The sequence below is a fragment of the Scardinius erythrophthalmus genome, assembly GCF_964197995.2.
Source record: "Scardinius erythrophthalmus genome assembly, chromosome: 24".
Classification (NCBI taxonomy): Eukaryota; Metazoa; Chordata; class Actinopteri; order Cypriniformes; family Leuciscidae; genus Scardinius; species Scardinius erythrophthalmus.
Window position 1 is genome coordinate 18,047,071 of NC_138244.1, and position 24,587 is coordinate 18,071,657.

The window sequence follows — 24,587 nt, forward strand, 5'->3', positions numbered from 1 at the left end:
ACTTGTGAAAGTAATCAACTGAGGAAGTTTCATGGTGATATCTATTATTTAAAAATTTTACCCTATTCACCTGTAGTGTCTCGCCTTAATGAAGTTACAATCAAATGCTTTTGTCACCACACAATCACTAAACCAAGATGTGACAGGGGCAGTAGTGTGGTGAGTCTATGACCTTATACACCTGTGCTGGAGAGGGGAGTGTGATTTCACCAGTCCATATTTTAATGCTGTGAAAATCCGACTCCCCCTGGAAAACCCATCTTAATGCAGTTACAATCAAATGCTTTTGTCACCACACAATCACTAAACCAAGATGTGACAGGGGCAGTAGTGTGGTGAGTCTATGACCTTATACACCTGTGCTGGAGAGGGGAGTGTGATTTCACCAGTCCGTATTTTAATGCTGTGAAAATCCGACTCCCCCTGGAAAACCCATCTTAATGCAGTTACAATCAAATGCTTTTGTCACCACACAATCACTAAACCAAGATGTGACAGGGGCAGTAGTGTGGTGAGTCTATGACCTTATCCACCTGTGCTGGAGAGGGGAGTGTGATTTCACCAGTCCATATTTTAATGCTGTGAAAATCCGACTCCCCTTGGAAAACCCATCTTAATGCAGTTACAATCAAATGCTTTTGTCACCACACAATCACTAAACCAAGATGTGACAGGGGCAGTAGTGTGGTGAGTCTATGACCTTATACACCTGTGCTGGAGAGGGGAGTGTGATTTCACCAGTCCATATTTTAATGCTGTGAAAATCCGACTCCCCCTGGAAAACCCATCTTAATGCAGTTACAATCAAATGCTTTTGTCACCACACAATCACTAAACCAAGATGTGACAGGGGCAGTAGTGTGGTGAGTCTATGACCTTATCCACCTGTGCTGGAGAGGGGAGTGTGATTTCACCAGTCCATATTTTAATGCTGTGAAAATCCGACTCCCCTTGGAAAACCCATCTTAATGCAGTTACAATCAAATGCTTTTGTCACCACACAATCACTAAACCAAGATGTGACAGGGGCAGTAGTGTGGTGAGTCTATGACCTTATCCACCTGTGCTGGAGAGGGGAGTGTGATTTCACCAGTCCATATTTTAATGCTGTGAAAATCCGACTCCCCGTGGAAAACCCATCTTAATGCAGTTACAATCAAATGCTTTTGTCACCACACAATCACTAAACCAAGATGTGACAGGGGCAGTAGTGTGGTGAGTCTATGACCTTATACACCTGTGCTGGAGAGGGGAGTGTGATTTCACCAGTCCATATTTTAATGCTGTGAAAATCCGACTCCCCCTGGAAAACCCATCTTGTTTTTTAGCAGTTTTTTTTTTTTTTTTTTTTTTTTTTTTAAAGGGCACCTGACCGCAAAGCAATTGCTCCAGCTATTTTAATTGTATATCCATAAGCTATGTAAGATGTAAAATTGAAAGAATGAATACAATAAATAATGCTTTTTAGGGCCCTAATGTGCTGGAAAATAAATATTAAAAAAATGTCTAAGGTTTCTTTACATTCTTAGCTTTAACCCTTTCACGCATAGTGGTCACTACAGTGGACAGCTATTCAAAAAATAATTTTCTTGAATTTGCACGGGTTTTTATGGCAAAGTTGCACATCAGCCTCTTCATTGGACCCTGGTGCATCATCCTATACATTGCAATCAAGTGGCAAGCCGTTGTGTTTCGATTTTTTCCCCCTCCAAATCAAGATGGCCAAGGGTCAGTCAGACATGCCAAGTTGCTCCGGAATATCCACCCATTCCTACTATCCTAGGAGACTCTTGTAGGTAAAAAAAATATTGCAGCATCAAGCAATATCTAATGAGTCATATCACAGTAAAATTTTCCAGGTTTTGATTTTAGATTGAGAGAAAACTCTGCTTAATCACATGTCCACTGTAGTGGACGTCATGCATCAATTGCTATATTTCAGCTACAATTCACAATTATAATGTGAATATTGTTTTTGAAACTTAAAACTTAAAAAACTTAATCTGCAGTGACTTTTTTTACTGTAAATAAATGTATTTGTATTATTAGAATGTAATTTTCATTGACATCGAAAAAAGTCATGTGATTACGTAATGTATGGCACTTGTAATGCATTACTTTACTTGTTAGATCAAAAAGTAATCTGATTTCGTGATGCACGTTATTGTACTGTTTTTTTTACTCATAACATCAAAAAGTAATCTGATTATGTAATGCATGTTACTTGTAATGCGTTTCCTTACTCATAACATCAAAAATTAATCTGATTATGTAATGCGCTTATTGTAATGTTTCTTTACTCATAACATCAAAAAGTAATCTTATTATGTAATGCATGTTACTTGTAATGCGTTTCTTTACTCATAACATCAAAAAGTAATCTTATTACGTAATGCATGTTATTTGTAATGCGTTTCTTTACTCGTTACATCAAAAAGTAATCTGATTAGGTAATGCACATTACATGTAGTTAATTACTTGTTAGATCAAAAAGTAATCTGATTAGGTAATGCATGTTACAATACATTACTCGTAACATAAAAAACAAATCTGATTACATAATGCATGTTACTTTTAACACATTACTTTACTTGTAACATCAAAAAAGTAATCTGAATAAGTTATGCATGTTACTTGTAATGCGTTTCCCCCAACACTGATCATTTCAGATGAGATTGAAAAAACGTATCGCTAGGTTTTCTCAGAGGAGGGCTATGATAGAAATGTGCATGTCCATCTTGAACATAATCAGAATTATCAGCTAATAAGGGTAAATCTCCATACTCTGGTGCACTGGAGGGAGCATCTGAGTGGTTTCCACAGTTGTACCTTGACAGGCTGTAGAAAATTCTGATGGAATCACGTCCTCATGTTCTGATATCAAAGATACGCGAAGTGCAACTTGTATGAAGTTGTATGAAGCCTTTGCAATATTTTGCATTTATATTTTTTGTATATATCTTATAGTTTTCACATGATTTAATATAATTGTATTGATTAGTTTGTTAAATTCACATACTTTATCTGTTTGATTATTGTCTTATATTTAATACAGTATATCTTCAGTTTAAACCATAACCGCATGCTGTCCACTAAAGTGGACATCTGAAGATCTCTTTGAAAAATCAATTCTTGTTTTCCATGCCCTAAGAGCAATAAAAACACAGGAAAAAAAAAAAAATCCTGACTGAGGTTATCATAATTCATGCATGAAAGGGTTAAGTGTCAATTATCACTAATAATTTGTTTTATTTCAATTTTAAGATGCAATTAAGCAAAAAACAAACAAACAAAAAGACAGGTATTTGCCTCATATATCTACAATATGTATTTGATGAACTCTTAAAGCCTATCTTCGTGAAAAAAGGTTAAATATTATTATTTTTAATGACATTCATGTGCAATGGGGAGAGTAATACAATATTTTATATGAACCACATAGCATGTTTAACACACAAACGATAAGTTCAGTTAAATTAAGTGAAATTAACAGTTTTGTTTTGATAGCTGGAGCTTTATTCCTTACCCGTCGAAGTTTATAGTTTGAATCGATCTGCCATGTTTTTTTTTTTTTTTTTTTTGCATCTTTTATCCACACTAGTTCACTTTCTGTTAATTTATTTAAGTGTAGACAAAGCTTCCATGCAGGATCTGGGTGCTTGTTGTGTGAAAAATCGATCGATAAACGGATATATGGCAAAGGAAGTGCATTTAAACTCGCTTGCGCGTGCACGCGAAGGGGAGTGCGATTTGTCCGGGGAGTCGGATTTCGGTACAACACCGGCACATCTATCTAGTTTGCGAGCGCACATGATGATCTTTCGCTCGTTCTCGTGTGCTCTGCCTTGTCGTGTGGTGTGAGCGTGAGCGTGAGCTGTGCTGGTTCGTTGTCATGTGTACGTTGTATGTTTACCGAAGTGAAGTGAAGTGAAGTGAAGTGAAGAAGTTTTCCCGCTCAGGGTAGTTTTGTTTGTATTTTGTTTTATTTTTTGCTTAATAAAAGCCTTTATTTCTTCTGCGTTTGAGCCCTCACCTCATCTCCTTAACTACAAACCGTGACACTTTCAGTTGATTGAAACTTCTTAATTATTGCCCTGATGGTGGAAATGGGGATTTCCAATGCTTTAGCTATTTTCTTACAGCCACTCTCTATTTTGAGAAGCTCAACAGTCTTTTGTTGCACATAAGAACTATATTTTACTCATTGTGATTAATGATTAAGGGAACTTGGCCATTGTGTTTCCTCACATTTATACTCCTGTGAAACAGGAAGTCATGACTGGACAATGCTCCCAGTCCCCCTGGAGTGCTAAAAAAACGTGAATATGAATAAGAATATACTTCAGAGATATTTTACTCAAAATAATTTCTAGAGGTGCCAATAACTGTGGCCAACATGCATTGGAGAAAAACGTCTCGGTTACGTATGTAACCCTCGTTCCCTGAGTAGGGAACGGAGACGTTACGTCGGATGACGACGAATGGGGTTTCGCTTAGAAATCCTATCATCTTCGAGTATTAAAACACGAGCCAATGGCAAAGAAATGCCATGGGTCTGCGGAATTTGCATAGCGTACCTCCGCCCCACCCTGGGGGTATATAAGGAAGTCGCTGGCAACATGCAGATATGTCTTCGCTGAGGAGCCGAGACTGAACTCAGGCGTTCCAGCGGTACAGCGGAAGTGGCAGGGAGACGTAACGTCTCCGTTCCCTACTCAGGGAACGAGGGTTACATACGTAACCGAGACGTTCCCTTTCGTTGTCACTCCGAGTTACGTCGGATGACGACGAATGGGGTTCCCGTATAATCACGCCACCTCTCGACTGTCTACCAGTGCCCTGCGTAAGTCTGAGCTCCCTGTCGTGAAACTAGCACGGACGAAGGAGTCCTACTTAACACAGGAATACCAAGGTACACTGGGAAGCATATCCAGTGGAAATATGCAATCATGCCCAACCCGAAGGGGGGGACTTGGAATACACATATGACCCCGAAGGGCTGCATACGGAGTAACACTGGGGTGTCCAGCCGCAGGTGGAATATTTCAACCCCAGGGGTGGCAAGGTGGCTTGCCAAGGGAAAGACACATGCTCAAAGAGGCTTACAGTGGAATACACATGTGGGGGTCGCCCGAAGGGAACCATGCACATGGTGGCACCTAGCCAAGCGCGAAAGCTGCCCGTGGCATAACTCTGGCGTTGACGTCATCAGTGCTGGAGGAGACTCAGGGCTTATGAGGCTCACCTGAGGAAATATCGCACGTATCCCGTCCGTGGAGAGGAATGGCGAGCAAGCGAAGACACCTGAGCAGAATCTAGTACCGGCTAGTTGAAGCGAGTACATGAGAAGAAACTGGCTCTACTCGGAGATTGTAAAATCTCGCAAATGTGTTAGGTGTCGCCCAGCCTGCAGCTCTGCAGATGTCTGTTAGCGAGGCGCCATGCGCTAGAGCCCAAGAGGCTGCCACACTCCGAGTGGAGTGGGCCGTCACACCAAGGGGGCACGGTCGACCTTGCTGCTGGTAAGCCAAAGCAATGGCGTCCACTATCCAGTGAGACAACCTTTGTTTGGAGAGAGCCTTTCCCTTCAGCTTCCCACCACGACAGACAAAGAGCTGGTCTGAGGTCCTGAAACACTGCGTTCTGTCTACGTAAGCACGAAGGGCGCGTACTGGACAGAGCAGTGCCAAGGCTGGGTCTGCCTCCTCCAAGGGCAGCGCTTGCAGGTTCACTACCTGATCTCGAAAGGGTGTGGTAGGAACCTTGGGCACATATCCAAGCCGGGGTCTCAGGATCACGTGAGAGTTAGCCGGCCCGAATTCCAGGCACGCTTCGTCAACCGAAAATGCCTGCAGGTCCCCTACCCTCTTGATGGAGGCCAATGCAACCAGGAGCGCTGTCTTCATTGACAGGAACTTAAGCTCCACTGATTGCAAAGGCTCAAATGGAGCACTCTGCAGGGCAGTCAGAACCACTGAGAGGTCCCAAGAGGGTACGAGGGGAGGGCGAGGAGGATTTAGTCTCCTCGCTCCCCTCAGGAACCTGATGATCAGGTCATGCTTCCCCAGAGACTTACCTTCAACTGCATCGTGATGTGCGGCAATGGCGGCAACATACACTTTCAGGGTGGAGGGAGACAGCCTTCGCTCCAACCCTTCTTGCAGGAAGGAAAGCACGACACTGATCGGGCATTTCGTGGGTTCTTGCTGTTTAGAAGAACACCAGTTGACGAAGAGGTTCCACTTCAACGCATAGGCATGTCTCGTGGACGATGCTCTAGCGGAAGTGATGGTAGCCACCACCGCTGGTGGTAGGGTACTCAAACCTGCCTCGTCCCGTCCAGAAGCCACACGTGGAGGTTCCAAAGACCGGGACGAGGGTGCCAAAGGGTGCCCCGTCCCTGAGAAAGGAGGTCCTTCCTCAGAGGAATTGGTCAGGGAGGTGCTGTCGCAAGGAGTATGAGTTCTGAGAACCAGGTGTGGCTGGGCCAGTATGGGGCAACCAATATAACCTGCTCCTTGTCCTCCCTGATCTTGCGCAGGGTCCGCGCAAGAAGGCTCACTGGGGGAAACGCATACTTGCGTAGGCCCCGCGGCCAGCTGTGCGCCAGTGCATCCGTGCCGGGCGTGCCCTCGGTCAGGGAATAAAACAGGTCGCAATGGGACGAGTCGTGGGAGGCAAACAGGTCTACCTGTGCGTCGCCGAACTGATCCCAAATCAGCTGAACCGTCCGGGGATGGAGTCGCCATTCTCCAGCGAGAGGCTGAACTCGAGACAGCTCGTCGGCCGCCTGGTTCAGGTGTCCCGGGATATAAATGGCTCGAAGCGACCTCAGATGCTTCTGACTCCATATGAGGAGGTGGCGGGCGAGTTGCGACATACGGCGGGAGCGTAGACCACCTGATGGTTGATGTACGCTACTGTTGCGGTATTGTCTGATCGGATTAGTACGTGCTGACCCCTGAGCAACGCATGGAAACGGTGCAGGGCGAGACGTACAGCCAGCAACTCGAGGCAATTGACATGCCAAAGGCGCTGGGGTCCTGTCCAGGAGCCCGCGGCAGCATGTCCATTGCACATGGCGCCCCAGCCCGTGGTGGAGGCATCTGTTGAGACAACAACATGCCGGGAAACTCGTTCCAGGGGCACTCCGGCCCGTAGAAAGCTGAGGTTCGACCACGGGGTGAAGGTCTGACGGCAGGCCGGAGTCACTGGGACCCGGAGCTTGCCGTGTTGCCATGCCCACCTCGGGACTCGATCGCGAAGCCAAAGCTGAAGCGGTCTCATATGAAGCAATCCGAGCGGCGTTACTGCGGCTGCGGATGCCATATGCCCCAGGAGCCTCTGAAAAAGTTTCAGTGGGACCGCACTCTTGCCCTCGAACTGGCGAAGACAAGTCAGCAGTGACTGCGCGCGCTCGCTCGTAAGCTGCGCGCACATGGCGACCGAGTCGATTTCCATACCGAGAAAAGAGATCCTCTGCACTGGGCAGAGTTTGCTCTTCTCCCAGTTGACCCGAAGGCCCAGACGAGCTAGGTGCCGGAGCACAAGATCCCTGTGTTCGCAAACCTGGTCTCGAGAGTGAGCTAGGATCAGCCAGTCGTCGAGATAGTTCAGGATGCGAACCCCGTGTTCCCGGAGGGGAACAAGGGCTGCCTCGACGACCTTCGTAAAGACGCGAGGAGACAGGGCTAGCCCGAAAGGGAGAACCGCGTACTGGTATGCCTGCCCCTCGAAAGCAAACCTAGAAACGGTCTGTGTCGAGGTAAAATGGAGACATGGAAGTAGGCGTCCTTCAGGTCGATCGCTGCAAACCAATCCTGTGGCCGCACACACTCGAAAATGCGTTTGGCCGTGAGCATCTTGAACGGCAGCCTGTGGAGGGAGCGGTTCAGGACGCGCAGGTCCAGGATCGGTGGTAACCCACCCGATTTCTTCGGAACAATGAAGTAAGGGCTGTAGAAGCCGGACCTCATTTCGGCTGGAGGGACAATCTCGATCGCACCCTTCGCCAGTAGGGCGGTGACCTCCGCTCTCATGACAGGGGCATTGCCACCGACCATAGTGAAGCGGACTCCGCTGTAGCGGGGAGGAGATCGCGCGAACTGAATCGCGTAGCCGAGCCTGATGGTTCTCGCGACCCAGCGGGACAGTCTGGGAAGCTCTAGCCAGGCTTCCAGAAAGTGCACCAGCGGGGTCATACGGACCACAGACGTTCCGTCGGGGGTGCAGCGAGGCGGAATGACCGGCCCAGGCGTGGGTGGCATAGCGGCCCAGTGCGGGGGCACGGTCATTAGCCGCGTCCTGCCAGAGGAGGCCAGGGGAGGACCAGCGTCCCACGGGGGCGTGCTCTGGCAGGGGTCTGGCGACAGAGGGGGATGAGAGGAGCGTGGCCCGTGGGCGGCGCGTGCTGTCATCCACAGCCTCTTGGGGCTCAGAGAAAGAGCATAAGTTCTTTTGTAGAGATCTTACCCAGCCCTCAAGCGGGGGAAGGAGTGGTCCTGCTACCAGCTCCTGAAGAACTGAGCCCTAACTCCAAGCTGCCTGTCTCAGGTTTGTGCTGCTCAGCCAGGTGTTAGCCAGCTAAGGGGCAGAGACAGGCGGTGCCAGCCTCCAGCGACCCCCTTGTGCTCAGGCCAGTGAAGGCTCGAGGGAAGGAGCCGCAAGGAGGCGGCGTCGGCGGGAAGCAGACTAAGCAGACCACACCGACGGATGACCGTCAGTGCAGAAGCCTCAGTCTGCTTGTGGATTGATCGAAGACTGTTGGGCGCAGTCCTCAACCACCCCGCCGACCAGGCTGCCCGCCTCAAGGTGCTGTTTAGACTGGCGTGGCAGTCTAAGGGGCGGAGACGGGCAGCGCCGCCCTCCTGCGGCTTCCTCCTGCTCAGGTCCGTTTGCAGGCCAGAGGGGAGCAGCCGCATGGAGGGGGGCTTGGCGGGAAGCAGACTGAGGAGGCCGCACGGATGGATGACCATCGGTGCCGGACCCGAGTCTGCTTCAGGTGGTCGAAGCCACCCCGCCAAAGAGCTCAGCCTGGGACATGGGGGAGCTGAGAAAAAGAATTCTCAGACCCTGCCACATCAACCTGGCTAGGCCCATGTCTGGACCACATAGTGGACATCACCTGACCCAGGATCACGCAGGTACCGATGTCGCCCGAGAGCGAGGTCAGTAGTGTGCGTGGCGGAACAACCAGGCCGGGCATGGGAGGCACAGCGTCCCAGCATAGGGGCGTGGTTAGAATTTCCGCGTTCTGCCAGGGTTGGCCAGGGAAGGACTAGCGTTCCACTGCGGCCGGTTCGACAGAACTCCCGGGACAGCACTGCATCGAAGGCGCAGGCGACACACAGCACTGCATGACCGTGCCACTATAGTGACAGGGAACATACAGACCATGATCGCCATGCGATCGAAGCAGCGAAGGCGGAGGACACCCGCGGGCCGCGAAAGTCACGTGGAGTTTCGCGCAGCGCAGGCGTCCTGATGCACGTCCGGGAGAAGCTTACAGCGCTCGGGGGGAGGGCGGGGCCACTCCAGCCGATGCTTTCAGCTGCCCGGGAAAGCATGGCTGACAGCTCTGGATCGGTCCCGGCAACGATGGCACTCCCGTGGGAGGCAACGCAGTCGAAACTTCATTTCCAGAGGAATCAAGCCCGCCTTGTGATGCTGTGAGTGCATGGTCTGCGATGTGGAGGGGGGTGTGGCCCGAGGAATTGACTCGTCGGTTGTTGTGCCACACCAAACCCTCAGATCACCCTGGCCACCAGCCAAAGTATCCCTTCTCGAGGAAGAGATAAATTGGGGTGTGGCAGAGGGGACTCTACTCACATGGAGATCATTGAGTCTTGATCTATAAACATCGCGATGGTCATGTTCCCGCAATGAAAACATGACTCATCAACGAGCGCTGCCAAGCGTGATTAAGCCCAACACGCAAAACAGCGCTCGCGACCGTTAGGCAGATGACTGACGCACACACATCCAGAAAATACACGGGCGAACCGTCTTGAAAAAGACGTGCCGCGTGCAGCTCTTTTAGAGAGTGGAAAAACTCAGCAGAGTGCTGAAGCACCCAGGGAGAAACACACTCACTGTCGGCAGATTACTGCACAAATCAGCAGCAGGAAATGCGATCTCGCTGGAAGCGCCGTCACACCAACACACTGAAGAGCCGCTCGTCTCGAAGAGATTTGAGATGACACTCAAAAGGCTTGTGGAGTGAAGTACTGAACTTGGCTCCGAAGCGAAAACATATCTGCATGTTGCCAGCGACTTCCTTATATACCCCCAGGGTGGGGCGGAGGTACGCTATGCAAATTCCGCAGACCCATGGCATTTCTTTGCCATTGGCTCGTGTTTTAATACTCGAAGATGATAGGATTTCTAAGCGAAACCCCATTCGTCGTCATCCGACGTAACTCGGAGTGACAACGAAAGGGAACATTTATTTCATAATCTGAGTTTCCCCCCACATTCAATTGTTTTTGTTATTTTCACAGCCACCTTCGCTCATATTTACCAAGGGTGCCAATATTAGTGGAGGGCACTGTATAGCCCTTGTGGTTCACTTGTTACTTTGTCAGTTGTTGTACATGTAATGGTTACTTATGGTTCTGGCATCCTTGTGGTTTTGTTCCTTGAGTACTTGATCTGTTCAATGTGTTACTTTATTTAAAAAAACGCCTGCATTTATATCCTCACCTTTGTCTGCTCTCTCCTGCTCATTGCAGCTTCATTTTTGGCAATTTTAGAAATATTATTATTTTTAGTGTTTTATTGTATTTATTTAGTGTAAAAACAACATTGTATTCCAAACAACTACTGGCATCTGTCAAGCTACAAAACTGAGTTGACAGTTTTATGAAAGGTCATAAAATGTTTGACGTGAATCTGAACAGACGTTAATGCTAAGAAATTGTTCACACCCCACATGCCAAACACTGTCAAATTTGCTCTATGTACAAACATTGTATTACAGTTAATATGACGTCACTGGGTATTACGAACAAATTATTCCTAAACCAACTGTTAAATTATAGTAAGGGGTGGTAGAGCAAGATAAATATTATGGATTACATAGAACTCTGCATAACTGTCTAGATCTGATTAGAAAACATGAAAAAGTGTGAGTGTAATTATAATTGGTATATTGGGCATTCTCTGTACATTTATCAAAATTAGTAGAACTAAACCCAGTAAAGTAGTTAATATTTCCAAAATGTCATGTAAAAACACACAGATTCAATTTGTTGACAAGCACTGTTAGGACTAAAACTGATAGGACTAAAAACCAGTCCTGTTGATGTCAAAACAAAAAGGGGAAAAGAAATAAGGAGGGCAACTCAAGTGTTACAAGGATGGCATCAAAGCCAATTTGAAACTATGCAACATCGACCCAAATTACCTTGAAGAGATGGTCATAGGGCACCATGGCGAGCACAATGACATACTGCCATTCACTCCTTTGAGTCCAGCCGGATCACTGTTGCAGTAGACAAACAAAAGCGCCAAAAGCTCAATACTTTAAAAATATCAACATCTAGCCAGTTTATGTGGGACTCCTGTGGCCAACCATGTGCTTTGAGGATTTCCCTTAAAGTTTCCCCCAAAACAGACTTTAGTTGTGATTAATATTTTTATTTTTTATTTTTTATTACAGAGTTTGTGAAATGAGTTTGTCACAAGCACACAAAAACTGGTCAATATAATAGTTTTTAAATCAATATTTTTTGTCAAATTATTTATTTATTTTGTAGGTAGCCATGTAATAAGTGGGATAATGCATAGCGAGGCGGTTGTTATAGCGAATAACAACCCCTTCAGGCTGATTCAAGACCCCTCCACTTCACGTCGAGGTCCCGTTCAGCCTGTCAGGGTTGTTATTCGCTATAACAACCGCCTCGCTATACATTATCCCTTACATACATATATAGATATACACATACATACACATGCATATATGTGACCCTGGACCACAAAACCAGTCTTATGTGTAATTTTTAAAAAATTGAGATTTATACATCATCGGAAAGCTGAATACATAATCTTTCCATTGATATATGGTTTGTTAGGATAGGACAATATTTGGCCGAGATACAACTATTTGAAGATCTGGAATCTGAGGGTGCAAAAAAATCTAAATATTGAGAAAATCGCCTTTGAAGTTGTCCATTTCTATTGGCGATAGTGCTGCATCCATTCACAAAAATAAATATTTTATATATTTAAGGTGGAAAATTTACAAAATATCTTCATTGAACATGATCTTTACTTAATATCCTAATGATTTTTGGCATAAAAGTAAAATCTATAATTTTGACCCATACAATGTTTTGTTGGCTATTGCCACAAATATACCCGTGCAACATAAGACTGGTTTTGTGATCCAGGGTCACATATATATAACTAATAAATAAACCTAATGTAGGCCTACCTGAAACCCTAAACCCTGTGGTTTAGACTGATGTTAAAATAACACTTGTGCTACAGTAAAACACTGCTGTTGTAAGACTGGAAGAACTGGAAGAACTGGAAGAGAGAGCTACACTCTGAGAAGGAAATTAACATTTGAACTCACCCTTGTGCACTATCTCACCTGAAAGTCTCACCACCGAATCATTCTAATATACATTTATTCTCCTCATTCCCTACTCTTTCTCCCTTGTTGGAAACTCAGAAGCAAAGACCAGGAGACTTGGTTCTTTCTTCAGCAGGATTCTTTATTGAGAACACGAGCTGTCGTAGCTGCAGTCATCAAGTCTAACTAAGGGAACCTTGGTATCTTACAGGCATTCAGTGGGCTGTCCTTAAAGGTGCTGACATTCTTTGTAATTGTTGACCTTAAACAGAGCCTTAGAGATGACCACTAAATCTAATCATCTAAAGACAACAGAGGCAATTACCCCCGACTGATGGCCAATACAGTATAGTTCACCTTAGTTTTTCATGTGATGTTATGTAAGGAAGTAGGATCAGCAGATCTTAAACATAGGGGAGCGCGCGGGGCACAACCTAACGCGGGGCTAGTTGTAACACGCTTGTTTTAAATACTTCTGCACATGCTTGGATGACGAAACTTTGCGTATTTACTAGTTGCCATATCAACACTATATAGAGAAAAAATTCCGCCAAAATTATTATTTTTTTGGAAGATATCCATAGACATTTATTAAACCATAGCAAAAGTAAATTTCTTAAGTTAATTTTTCATCTCTATTTTTTGTGTTTATTTAAAATAAGACAAATCTGATTTTATTTTAATCTCCAAGATGTTATTTAACAGTTGAGATAGTTCTGTAATGCTTCGCTAACTAGCAGAAGACACTAGCAGGGTTTAAATCCCAGTTGTGCAGGCGGGGGCATGTTGTAACACTGTGTTACAATGTGCCCCTATTAGAAATATGCTATTATATTCTATACTTTTATTAATTTTATTGAGAAAACGTGAGAAAAAGGTGAATAAAGACAGTCAATGTTCAGAAATTACTAATTATTTATTTGTTTTGAACTATGTTGTATAGCTGCGTTTTCATGTGTTCGTAGTCAAAACTCAAAAATTTGTTTAAACTTAATTATTAAAAATTGCCATTATTTTATATGAAAAAGTTTTTTAATTGTATTTTATTTAGAAAATATTTTAGTTTGTTTTGTATATTTTTTTTATTAGATCAGATAACATTTTAAGCTGTCATATGTTATGTTACAATGTACCCCACCTATGGGGCATGTTGTCACATTTCACTTCCATTCTTTCGGGGTACATCCAGAAAAAAGTATATACTGTATTAATAAAACAAAAACACAATTGTACTAGACGTGGGAAATTAATGTGGGAAAAAATAAATACTCTGAACCATAAGTAGATTTACACAAACTGAGAAAGTCAAAAGGCGTTACTTTGTGCCCCGCTCTCCCCTATTCTTAAATTTGTAATCCTACACCCTAATGCTGAGATCACCAAAACTCACACAAGAATCTATATGTTTTAATATTAATAATTATCATTGAGTATTATTCATGTTTAGTATCATTTGAAATGTCTCAGTGCGACTGGTACAAGTGTCTCATTCCCAAATAAGTAAAACCAAAGGTAATAAGGTTTTTAAGAGTTTAGAGATAACTGGCACACAAAGGAAGGTGGTCTCTAGACAAATGGACTCCTACCCCCAAAGGGTGTAAACACTGAATGCAAATTACCATTGTTAGCAAATGTTTCTATGTGAAAAGCTATATAGAAACTCGGGGCCTTTTGTAACTCAAAGTTGGCCCATGATATGAAATATATATAGGCCTATATATTTTTTTTTATTACAGAGTTTGTGAACTGAGTTTGTCACAAGCACACGAAAACTGGTCACCTCGATGTCTGTCAAAGTCTGGTACTATTTTAGAAGTTGAGATTCGCAGTATAACTGCTGGAATAGTGTTTGCCATGTTTTATAGGTAATTAAAAAAATGTCTTTATACATCAAGCTTACTTTGTTCAAACTCATTAATAAATGAATATTGCCTTATTACTGCAGTCTGTGATGACTCCTCTACAGACACCAAAGTGTGGAATTTTACAAATGACCTGTTGACCTTGCCACAGTAATAGCTTGGACTGGAATGCTTTTAGCATACTTGTACAATTCATATACAAACCCACCTTCTCCTCCGTAGTTTTCAGTTTAAAGATGGGGTGAATTACTGTTTCATGCATACTGAGTTTTTTACACTGTTAAAGAGTTGGATTCCCATGCTAAACATGGTCAAAGTTTCAAAAGTTAAGCTGTACGTTTGAAGGAGTATTTTTGTTCCAAAAATTGTCCTTCCGGTTTGTCACAAGTTTCGGAAAGTTTTTTTCGAGTATGGCTCTGTCTGACGTATGATAGAGCGGAATTTCCTTATATGGGTCCTAAGGGCACTTCTCCGGTAAGATCGCGGGCGCGCGCGCACTCGTAAAACAGAGCAAGAGAGTGAAAGCAGTTCGCCATCAAAGCGCCCTGCCCGGCTTTTGGGAAGTCAATGTCACCAAAGAAGTGTGTTTTTGGTTGCCAGGGCAAGACAACCCTGCACAGATTCCCAAAAAACCCAGCGTTAAGGCACCCGTGGATGGAGTTTGTTTTCCTGAGCATAAACGGAGTTGTGATAGACTGTTGTTCCCTGCATTTCGACGATGATTGTTTTATAAACAAAGCCCAGATCGATGGATTTGCAGATCGTCTAATGCTTAAGGATCGAGCAGTCACAATGATAAAGGTTCGCGGTCATGCGTTGGAACGGTGAGTAAAACTGTTGAACAAATGTCTCTGTGTGTTGTTACTAGCTCAGCGCGTTAGCACAGCTTTAGCTTCGCCCACACGGCCCGCCCCCAGCCGCTCGTTTTTTTCCGGAAAGACTCGGTACAGCCAATCTTTCAATTAAAAATATAATAAAACAAAAGACTTTTTGGAGATATGAAGGATGCAATATTACTCTATAGGTACTCAAGATTAACAGGAGATTGAGTGAAAATGAGCATTTCACCCCCCCTTTAACAACATATCAAAAGCAAAGAAGTCACACAACAATCCTGTGCAATCAAACACATCTGCCAGCAATTATCAAGTAATTGAAGACTTTGTACAAAGTAACATTAGCTGACAAGATCCAGTACAAACGTTACTGTCGCTAGTGAAAGGCAGCTGTCACAGTTGCGATACAACAAGTCCAGAAGTCTGTAGACTAAACCGCCCCATTTAACAACGCTGAGTCTGACTTTCGGACCCTTCAAGGGATGCAGCCTCTGAATTGGGATACAGCTATTGTCATGCCAGTTCCCATCCCAAACTGTCACAAAGCTTATAGCAAACAATTCTTTATAATGTCATTATATGTCTGTCTTCACTGGAATTACCGGACTAGCCACACCTGTTAATTAGAAGAGAGTTTAGTAAGACTAAAAGCCTTTATGATAGATAGATGGATGACAGACAGACAGACAGATAGATAGACATCTCCCTTGTCACACAGGTTTTTCCCGGTCTCTGCGATTCAGACTCAGGCATTAGCCTCAGGATAAACTCTCTGCTAAACAAAGATGCGTCAGTTGAGTTCATGAAGTGTCCAACATTCCACACTTTGTTTTTTTCGGTTAATTAAGTGAATCATCTGTTTATTTATGGTGCTTATTTAAAGAATTGTTTTGTAATTTTTTTTTAAACATGTCATAGTGCACAAGTACCTGAATTGGGACACACCTTTAAAAGTGTACTATGTAAGCAATAAGGTACAAAAGGCTGTGCTGGAAGTCTTGGCTGAATATTAGATAGCGGTAAAGACTGTCTTTATGAGTGAGTCGTCAGTAGAGAAGACATTCATTATTGAAAGGACTGAAACTTGCTGTGAACACGGAGAAGCGAGAAGCAACTGCCATGACATCGGGTCACGGGAAAACCTGTTAACTGTTAAAAGGAAAAGATATCACAGCAGACATTCAAATGAATTTTATTACAAATATAGGACTGACCTGAAGAAAAATGCTTTATCTACTGTAAATGCAGGTACACTCGCTTACTCGGTCTATTACAATACTCTACTTCTATAAGCTTCAGTGAACAATATCAATGAGAACAAACATATGTTTACGTTGTTGCTAAGAGTGGTTGCTAGTGTTGTGTAGTGATACATAGAACAGTCGTGTGAAGTTTGGTTTTAGTTAGTTATTTGATGCTATAAAAACGGGATACTTATTAAATACAGTGGTTAAATTAACCTTTTTTCTACTGGTCTTTGTTTAAAAAAGGTTATAAAAATGTCCAATAATTATCAATACCAAATGATATGAAACATTATATCATGATACATTTTATAGCTGTATCGCCCAGCCATATGCAAAGGTATGAAAAGAAGAGTAAATACAGCTGATTACACATATTTAGGGCATGAGGTCGGTTTACATGTTCAGCAACATTACTTCAGCCCCAGTTATGTGACAGCAACACTGCCAACTCAAGAAGTTTAACAAGTGCAAACATAATCCATTCACCAATAGGTAAGATAACCAGCTTCCTCAACGAGACCTCTGTTAGTTTCAAAATCAAAGACACATGATATGTGTTACTTAAAATTTTCCTTAATGTTTAAAAAAAATGTTTCTTTTTTTCAAAACATATTGACAAACAGACCTTCCGGGAAAATAATAGTCACACCTCTGCTGAGTAATAATTACTATGTCTAAAATTTCAGCCCTTCCCCTTTGTATGATTTGCTGGCTTTCTCTTCCTGCCACACTGTTCTGATATATTAACAAGAGAGACTGTTTTATACCTCACTGACTCAGGTCTCCTCTCCTGGCAGGTTATAATCTTAAAGAAATTAACATGGCATTTAACAATCAGAAGATTTTGAAAATGATCTCCATTCTTTCTGTGAGTACAACCTTGACCGTCCTCTTGATGAACCGTCCAGAACAAAGGACAAATTGTTCAAATAAAGAAGAGCCGGTCTTGAATCACTTACTAAAGCAGGATGTTGGAGAACTACAGGCTTGTTCTGCTATTATCCAAGGAGACATGGATGGAGTGGACAAGGACAATTTCAGGAATCTTGTGACCTCGAAAAAAAGAAAATCCCTGCTATCAGAGTCATTTTATCTCAACGCAACCAAGGATTGTCCATCCTACATCCGAGACAGAGGGTTTCTGACGCTTTCTCTCAGTAAAGAGGAGAGAGATTTCCCCATTGCTTACTCCATGGTGATCCATGAGAAGATTGAGATGTTTGAAAGGCTTTTAAGAGCCATTTACACTCCTGACAATGTGTACTGTGTTCATGTGGACCAGAGGTCTCCTGAGATCTTTAAAGAAGCAGTTAGGGCCATTGCGTCCTGTTTGACCAATGTGTTTGTGGCCAGCAAACTGGAGAATGTGATCTACGCCTCCTGGTCTCGAGTTCAAGCGGACATCAACTGCATGCAGGATCTGCTCAAGTCACCCGTCCAGTGGAGGTATCTGCTCAACACCTGTGGCACTGATTTCCCCATTAAAACCAATGCTGAAATGGTTCAGATCCTAAAACAACTGAACGGAAAGAACAGTTTGGAGTCTGAGACGGTACAGTCTAAAAATTGGCGCTGGCAGTATCATCACAATGTTACGAACAATGTGATTCGGACCGATGTTAGAAAGTCACCCCCGCCAATACAGAGCCCTATGTTCTCAGGAAATGCTTACTTTGTGGTTTCAAGAGAGTTTGTGGATCACATCATTAAAAGCAAAGAGATTCAAGATTTCATGGAATGGGAGAAAGACACATACAGTCCAGATGAGCACATGTGGGCTACGTTACAGCGGATGCCTTCAGTACCAGGATCAAACCCTCCAAACATAAAGTACGAGCAATCGGACATGAACGCAATTGCTCGTCTAGTGAAGTGGAGCTACCATGAAGGAGATCTAAGGAGTGGGGCTCCCTACCCACCATGCACTGGGACGCACAGACGGGCGGTGTGTGTTTATGGAGCTGGGGACTTGAAATGGATTGTGAGGCAACACCATCTTTTAGCAAACAAGTTTGATCCAGAAGTAGATGATGTGGCGATTAAATGTATGGAGGCTTTTTTAAGGTACAAAGCTATTAATGGTCGATCATTACTAACAGTTCAAAAATCTGACATTATTTTATGATGTTTTTAAAAACATCATAAAAATTTATTTTAAAATGTTTGTAAATTTTGGGGAAATGGATGCTGATATGTAATTGTTTAATACAACACGTTCTATGCTGGTCATATTTCAATGCAAACTATCAAATAAAATGTAAATTAAATTAATAGTTTGGCTTCATAAAATATTTGTACTTTTTTTCTACAGATGCTAATATTTCATATAAACCAAGATTTGATTATAATGAATTTAAATAAAAAAATAATTAACAGAGTACAAGAGTAAATGGAACAAATCTAGCGGGTCAGGCTGCAGAAAAACGGAAAAAATATTTTTTTAGTACACTTAAGGGCCACCCTAATATATATAGTATAGCCTAGGCTATAGCAGCCTACGATATAGCCTAGCGGAGTCTACGAGGGCGATTATCTAAAAAGTGTCAATGATGTCATCTTACTCAGCAAATATATGAAGAGTTTGGTTCCAAAACGCGACAAACGTACGTTATATAGGCCTATATTTAGTTCCTGCAAAAAATCTGTATTGGTCGGTGTTGTAAAGTCCATTCTTAATTTTACGTAAAATGCGATATCCGCCGTGTTATTCTGTCATGTTTTCTCCCTTTCTTTTTCCCTTTCTCTGCAGAATGCGATCTGCTCAACTAATCACAGCGCAGTGAGCGCACCATTCCACGCTTTGTAAACCGTAACGGCGGCGCTTTTAATAAACCGTTTTCCTTCTACTTTGTGATCCACACTTTTTTAAAAAAAAATAATAGGCTAATAATTAGTAATAGGCTTAAAATAATTTTGACGGCATTGGTGACCCTGTGGTGGTTTCTGCGGTGGGGAAGAAACGTAAGCCATCGAAATCTAATCATTTTAGGCTACTTGAGGAGATTAAGAAGATGAGGCACGCGGGAGGAGGAAAAATGCCGAATGTTTCTTGTACTCACACGACAGCATCAAACTTCTGTCACGCTGACACTTTGACCCCAGGGGATCTTTTTAAAAACTTTCAATTGTTTTACTCAAAGTAAACGAAAACCGAGCAGGACCATGTCATGAATTTATTGCATTTTGGGGGGAAACATCCTTTTTTATAATAAATATTTGAAAATCTAAATCTGGATCTTTCCACTCTTTGGTAAAGGAAACACATTATTACTCAAATTAATCATAATGGATTTATCGCGTTTTGAAACCAAACTCTTCATATACAACAGATATAGGCTATACAGGAAATGTGGGCATCACTGGTTGTGAAGGCGGTTCATCAGTTGTAAACAAGTCATTGCGCATTGTGCCGATCTGAGTCGAAGTCTCGCCGCTATTCCTTTGATGAAATATGTGCGTTTCTGTCTCCTAGCCGCTTCACTCGCTGTCGTCTTGTAGTAAGCTGAAGCAAACTCAGATGTAGATGGCTTATTTTCTCCTTCTCGCTCATCTTTTCGTGCGTAATATTGTACTTTGCACAATGCTGCCATTGTCACCGCATGAACTCTCACGCGAAGATGACAGCGTATAAGCACAACACGTCAAATCAAGTTTGAAAACAGCCGCATTTTACCGCGCAGTATTTAGATTGGTCAATCTATCAATTAGACTAACATCAACAATTTCTTATTTTTATTATTTTATTTTTAAGCAATCAGAAATCTGAGGGGGCCGGACATGTAAATGAGGGAGCCTAGGCCCACCCAGGTCCCCTCGTGGCTACGCCACTGAACTAATGTTTGTCATGCTGTAACAAATCCTGAAACAAGGAAACAAGCAGCAGGAAAATTCGCCATGTTTAGATCAAACATAGAAGCAGAACCAAGAACATGCAAAATGTTTGATAAAATCTCTTCCTGTTCAAACTACAGAATAACTAATTTGACTACATGAATGAGCAACAACTGAACAAAAGAAGTTCCACTTGTTATTATAGCAGGTTTACAGACTGTCTGGATAATTATACACTCTTAGGAGAAGTTAATGTAGCACTCGAGTTCACACACTTTGTATTAGGGCTGCACAATTAATCGAAATAACATTGAAAAAATATATATATATTTTTTTAGAGTTCAAATCGAGTCCTCGTCCAATGCACAATGGGTTGTGGGCAATATTAGCCATTGAGTGTGCCAGAAAAAGAAGTCCATCCAGGTGTCTTTGGAAGACTCATTTCACCATACTAGGATTTGAGTCACGTTAAAGGAGAACTCCGGTCAATTTTAACATTGAGCTCATTTTTTTGTACATTTGGAGTGCTGTCAATACAGAGAACAATGACAAAAATCTGTGTTGTCTACACTGAGTTATTCTATTTTTAAAATTTGCACCCTGTTGACTTCAATGGGGCAAGTACTAAACCTGCTTTTAGCCTCTTAACATCCTTGATGTGTCATTACAAGTGCACAGAAAATGTGAGTGATTCCTTCTGAGTGAACACGAGTGAATCTGACTGCAGTAGATGTGAAAGATATGTATAAAAATGATGTTATTTAAGCCAGCGCAAATACCTGTGTTTACATCCTGTTTTCGGGTGAAGTCCAAAGTAGTCGATTGTCAAGTTCACGTGCGTGATCATAGGTAACTAAACCTATGCGCGTGAACTCGGCAATCGACTACTTTGGAATTCACCCGAATTTTCGTGACAGAATGACAGAATTTTCATTTTTGGGTGAACTAACCTTTTAATGCACCGTGTTTCCTTCCAAAGCATCAACCTTGAAGGTTTGAACCTTTTTAATAGTTGTGTTAGAGTCCCTATATTGTCCTCTGTATGATTTTTTTGATTCACGTTTTCACACTGTCACTGTTGGAAAGGGTTCAAATATGCAAAAGATGCTGGAAAACTGAAGAATTTGCAGGACTTGGATTTTTCTGAAGAGCATTGGGCAGTTTTACTGCTCAGGACAAACAAGGGACTCAAGAACAACCATCACAAAAAAAAAAACAAACAAAAAAAAAACAGTCATGGATCACCCAGGTAACGACACACAGTATTGAGAATTAAGGGTGTGTAAACTTTTGAACAGGGTTGTTTTTATAAATATATAAAGACAGAAACACAGACTAGACTTATGACAGGTTTTAATGTTGTTCATGTCTATGTGGAGATTTTGATATGCTTTATGACAAACCGTGAGCAAAGTCATAAGAAGAAAAAGAAAAAGAGTATTTTCTCCTTAAAACTGCAGTGAAAAAAAGAAATGTGTCTGATGTTGATAAAACACATTTATTACCATTCTGGCGGGGCTAATTTGCATATTCTTACTGCGTATTCTAAATGAAACAAGAGTGTAGAGTTACATTCAAGCTATTTTAAGGCATGAAAAAAAATTCACAGGAAAAAAAAAGTTTAAATATGTCATTTTGATGATCAAAGATCCGTTTTAAGTGCTAAAATTGACTACAGGAGGACTTTAAACAAAGACAATACAGAAAGGTGTATATCTCATTACAAAGGTGAAACATTTGCCAAATGTGAAACGTTAATGCACATTACATAATGCATAAGTCTAGTTCGTGGCAGATAAAGTTTAAGTACTTGGAGTTACCACAGTCATAGTTGAAAAAGGAACTAACAGTGTTTCATGTAAACGGAATTGTGAATGAATGTACCATCGTTTGTCACATTGTAATTTTTATATTCATGTTCGTCATTTTCAGTAAAGTGAAAGTAAATTGAGTATATCAAACATGTTACTCACACTTCTCTGTGTTGCGAAATTACTGTCGGAGTCAGTCGGCACTGCATCATCTTTTATTTTCAGTCTCTATGGAAAGCTTGTTGTCTTGTTTAAAAGTGAATCTGCAGTACAATAAAGCAAACAAATGAACAGTGACTTACTGATGCAATCTTGAACTTTGTTAAAAAATAAAGTTCATCCATGCTTTCTTAATGTTAGGATCACAAGGAAGGCAATGCAAATAAGGCGATGTTTTTTCACAACTTGGCACTGCATCTTGTAATCCTCAGAGGCATCTATCATTTTGTTACTCTAGTAATCCTGTGCGTCTCTCTGGTATTGGACTGAGTAAGATTTAAAGAGTTAGCGCATCACACACATAACCAGAGTCAGCCAATAGTGAGCCTACGTGGTGACGTACAACCCAGACACGCTGCGCTGTTACACTACGTGAATTCATTCAGGCCCACACAGACAAAAATGAATAGTTCAATAAAGTCATTATTTTTGTTGTTTTTTTGCTCGCAAAAAGTATTCTCGTCACTTTATAAACTTGTGGTTGAGCCAATGTAGTCACTTGGACTATTTTAACGATGTCTTTAATAACTTTTCTGGGCCGGCAAGTTTCGATCCCATAGAAGCCTATGGAGGAGTGAGCCAGCTCTCAGATTTCATCAAAAATATCTTAATTTGTGTTCCAAAGATGAAAGAAAGTCTTACGGGGTTGGTACAACATGAGGGTGAGTGATTACTGACATAATTTTCATTTTTGGGTGAACTATCCCTTTAAGCTCTGAAACTGACCAATGAGGCCCGCCAGTTTGTCATTGTTGCCAAAAACGACATTGAAAGATCAGAACATGACCTGTGCCTTGGATAAGCTGTTCAAGTTCTGCTGCTATCCCAAATGTAAAAAGTCAGTTGCGTGTGTTTTTTTTTTTTAAAGGACTGTTAAAGTTAAATATTTTGATGATTACTTTTACTCATATGCTGTGGAAAAGATGGAGGAGTACAGTAAAAATTCCTTCTGGTCTGTCAGAGTCCCAACCAATATTTATTTTTTTGGATGATTAGATCTACTTTAATCCAAGATACAAAGTTATGAAGTGATTGAAATGAGGTAAAGGGTTATCTGCCTAATGAAATTGGGGAAAGAATAACTGTTTCTGCAGGTTGAATTTTGTGAATTTTATTGTCTATATTTAATGATTAATTAATGTGTTGAAATAAAAAAAATTGTTTACTTTGTTATTTTTTGTCTAAACTATTTATTATTGTGTCAAAACAGCTCTTTTTTTGTGTGTGTGTACGGTTTTAGGTGCTTATTTAAACAGCTTAGCCAATGACAGCACATGATGTGTTGTGACACGTGTTAATCTTCCTGACACATTCACAGTTGAATAAAGTGTAAGTCTGTTCAAAATATTCTTTCTAAGAGTGTAAAATAAGATGAAAGTGTCAAATTTTAAGTGGTTAACACTGAGAGGCCATGCTTGTGGATGCCTTTAGGCATCTTTTTCTAATGACAGTAACCATGTGTTCTGACTGGTTTTCATTTACAAAAAGCATATTCATTCATACATTTTCAGAATCATAGTAATGTTTTACCAGTGGCCAATTTTATGTTGAGAGATCTTAAAAGCATGAAATGGACCTCTGTACTGCCTTTCATGTCAATAAGCCTACTTGTTTATTATGGTAGCCTACCATTAGCCAATCATATTGTCATCATCACGTTTATTTTTTATTTTTTTTTTAATTATTCTTATTCTTATTGCATCAACAGAATGATTAATCACAGCCCAATGGATAGTCCCAAAGTTGTGTTGTGGACACAACCGAGCAACAGCGATATGCTAACCATGTCCTAGTATTTACAAAGCTTGTTTGATAATATTATGGTGCCCTATCCTGGAGACTCGTTAAAATAGACTATTTTAATAAACTAGAACTGTATGAGAATATAATGCCATGTAGAATAAACTATTCTTCAGAATGGCTTTATGTTGAAGTTGCTTTTTACCAAACCTAATGTGGACTCAAAGCAGCTCTGTCTTTCAACAGCAATAGCCCAACGGCTGCCATTGCTTTGTGGTAAGTCAAGACAGTCAGAATAATATAATGACAGAATGTTGATTTTACTCACCTCTTTCTTTCTTTCTTTATTCAGTGAAACACATACACTCACCTAAAGGATTATTAGAAACACCATACAAATACGGTGTTTGACCCCTTTCGCCTTCAGAACTGCCTTAATTCTACGTGCAACAAGGTGCTGAAAG

At 42.0% G+C, this 24,587-nt stretch overlaps 1 protein-coding gene across 1 annotated transcript; it reads left to right on the top strand.

Annotated features, from left to right (window-relative positions):
* Nucleotides 1–17,342: 17,342 nt before the first annotated feature.
* Nucleotides 17,343–18,647, top strand: gcnt3 (glucosaminyl (N-acetyl) transferase 3, mucin type; the record flags this gene model as incomplete). The annotated part of the gene is made up of 1 exon (XM_081356253.1): nt 17,343–18,647. One exon carries the CDS (start codon nt 17,343–17,345, stop codon nt 18,645–18,647), a length of 1,305 nt encoding a protein of 434 aa, XP_081212379.1.
* Nucleotides 18,648–24,587: the final 5,940 nt, after the last annotated feature.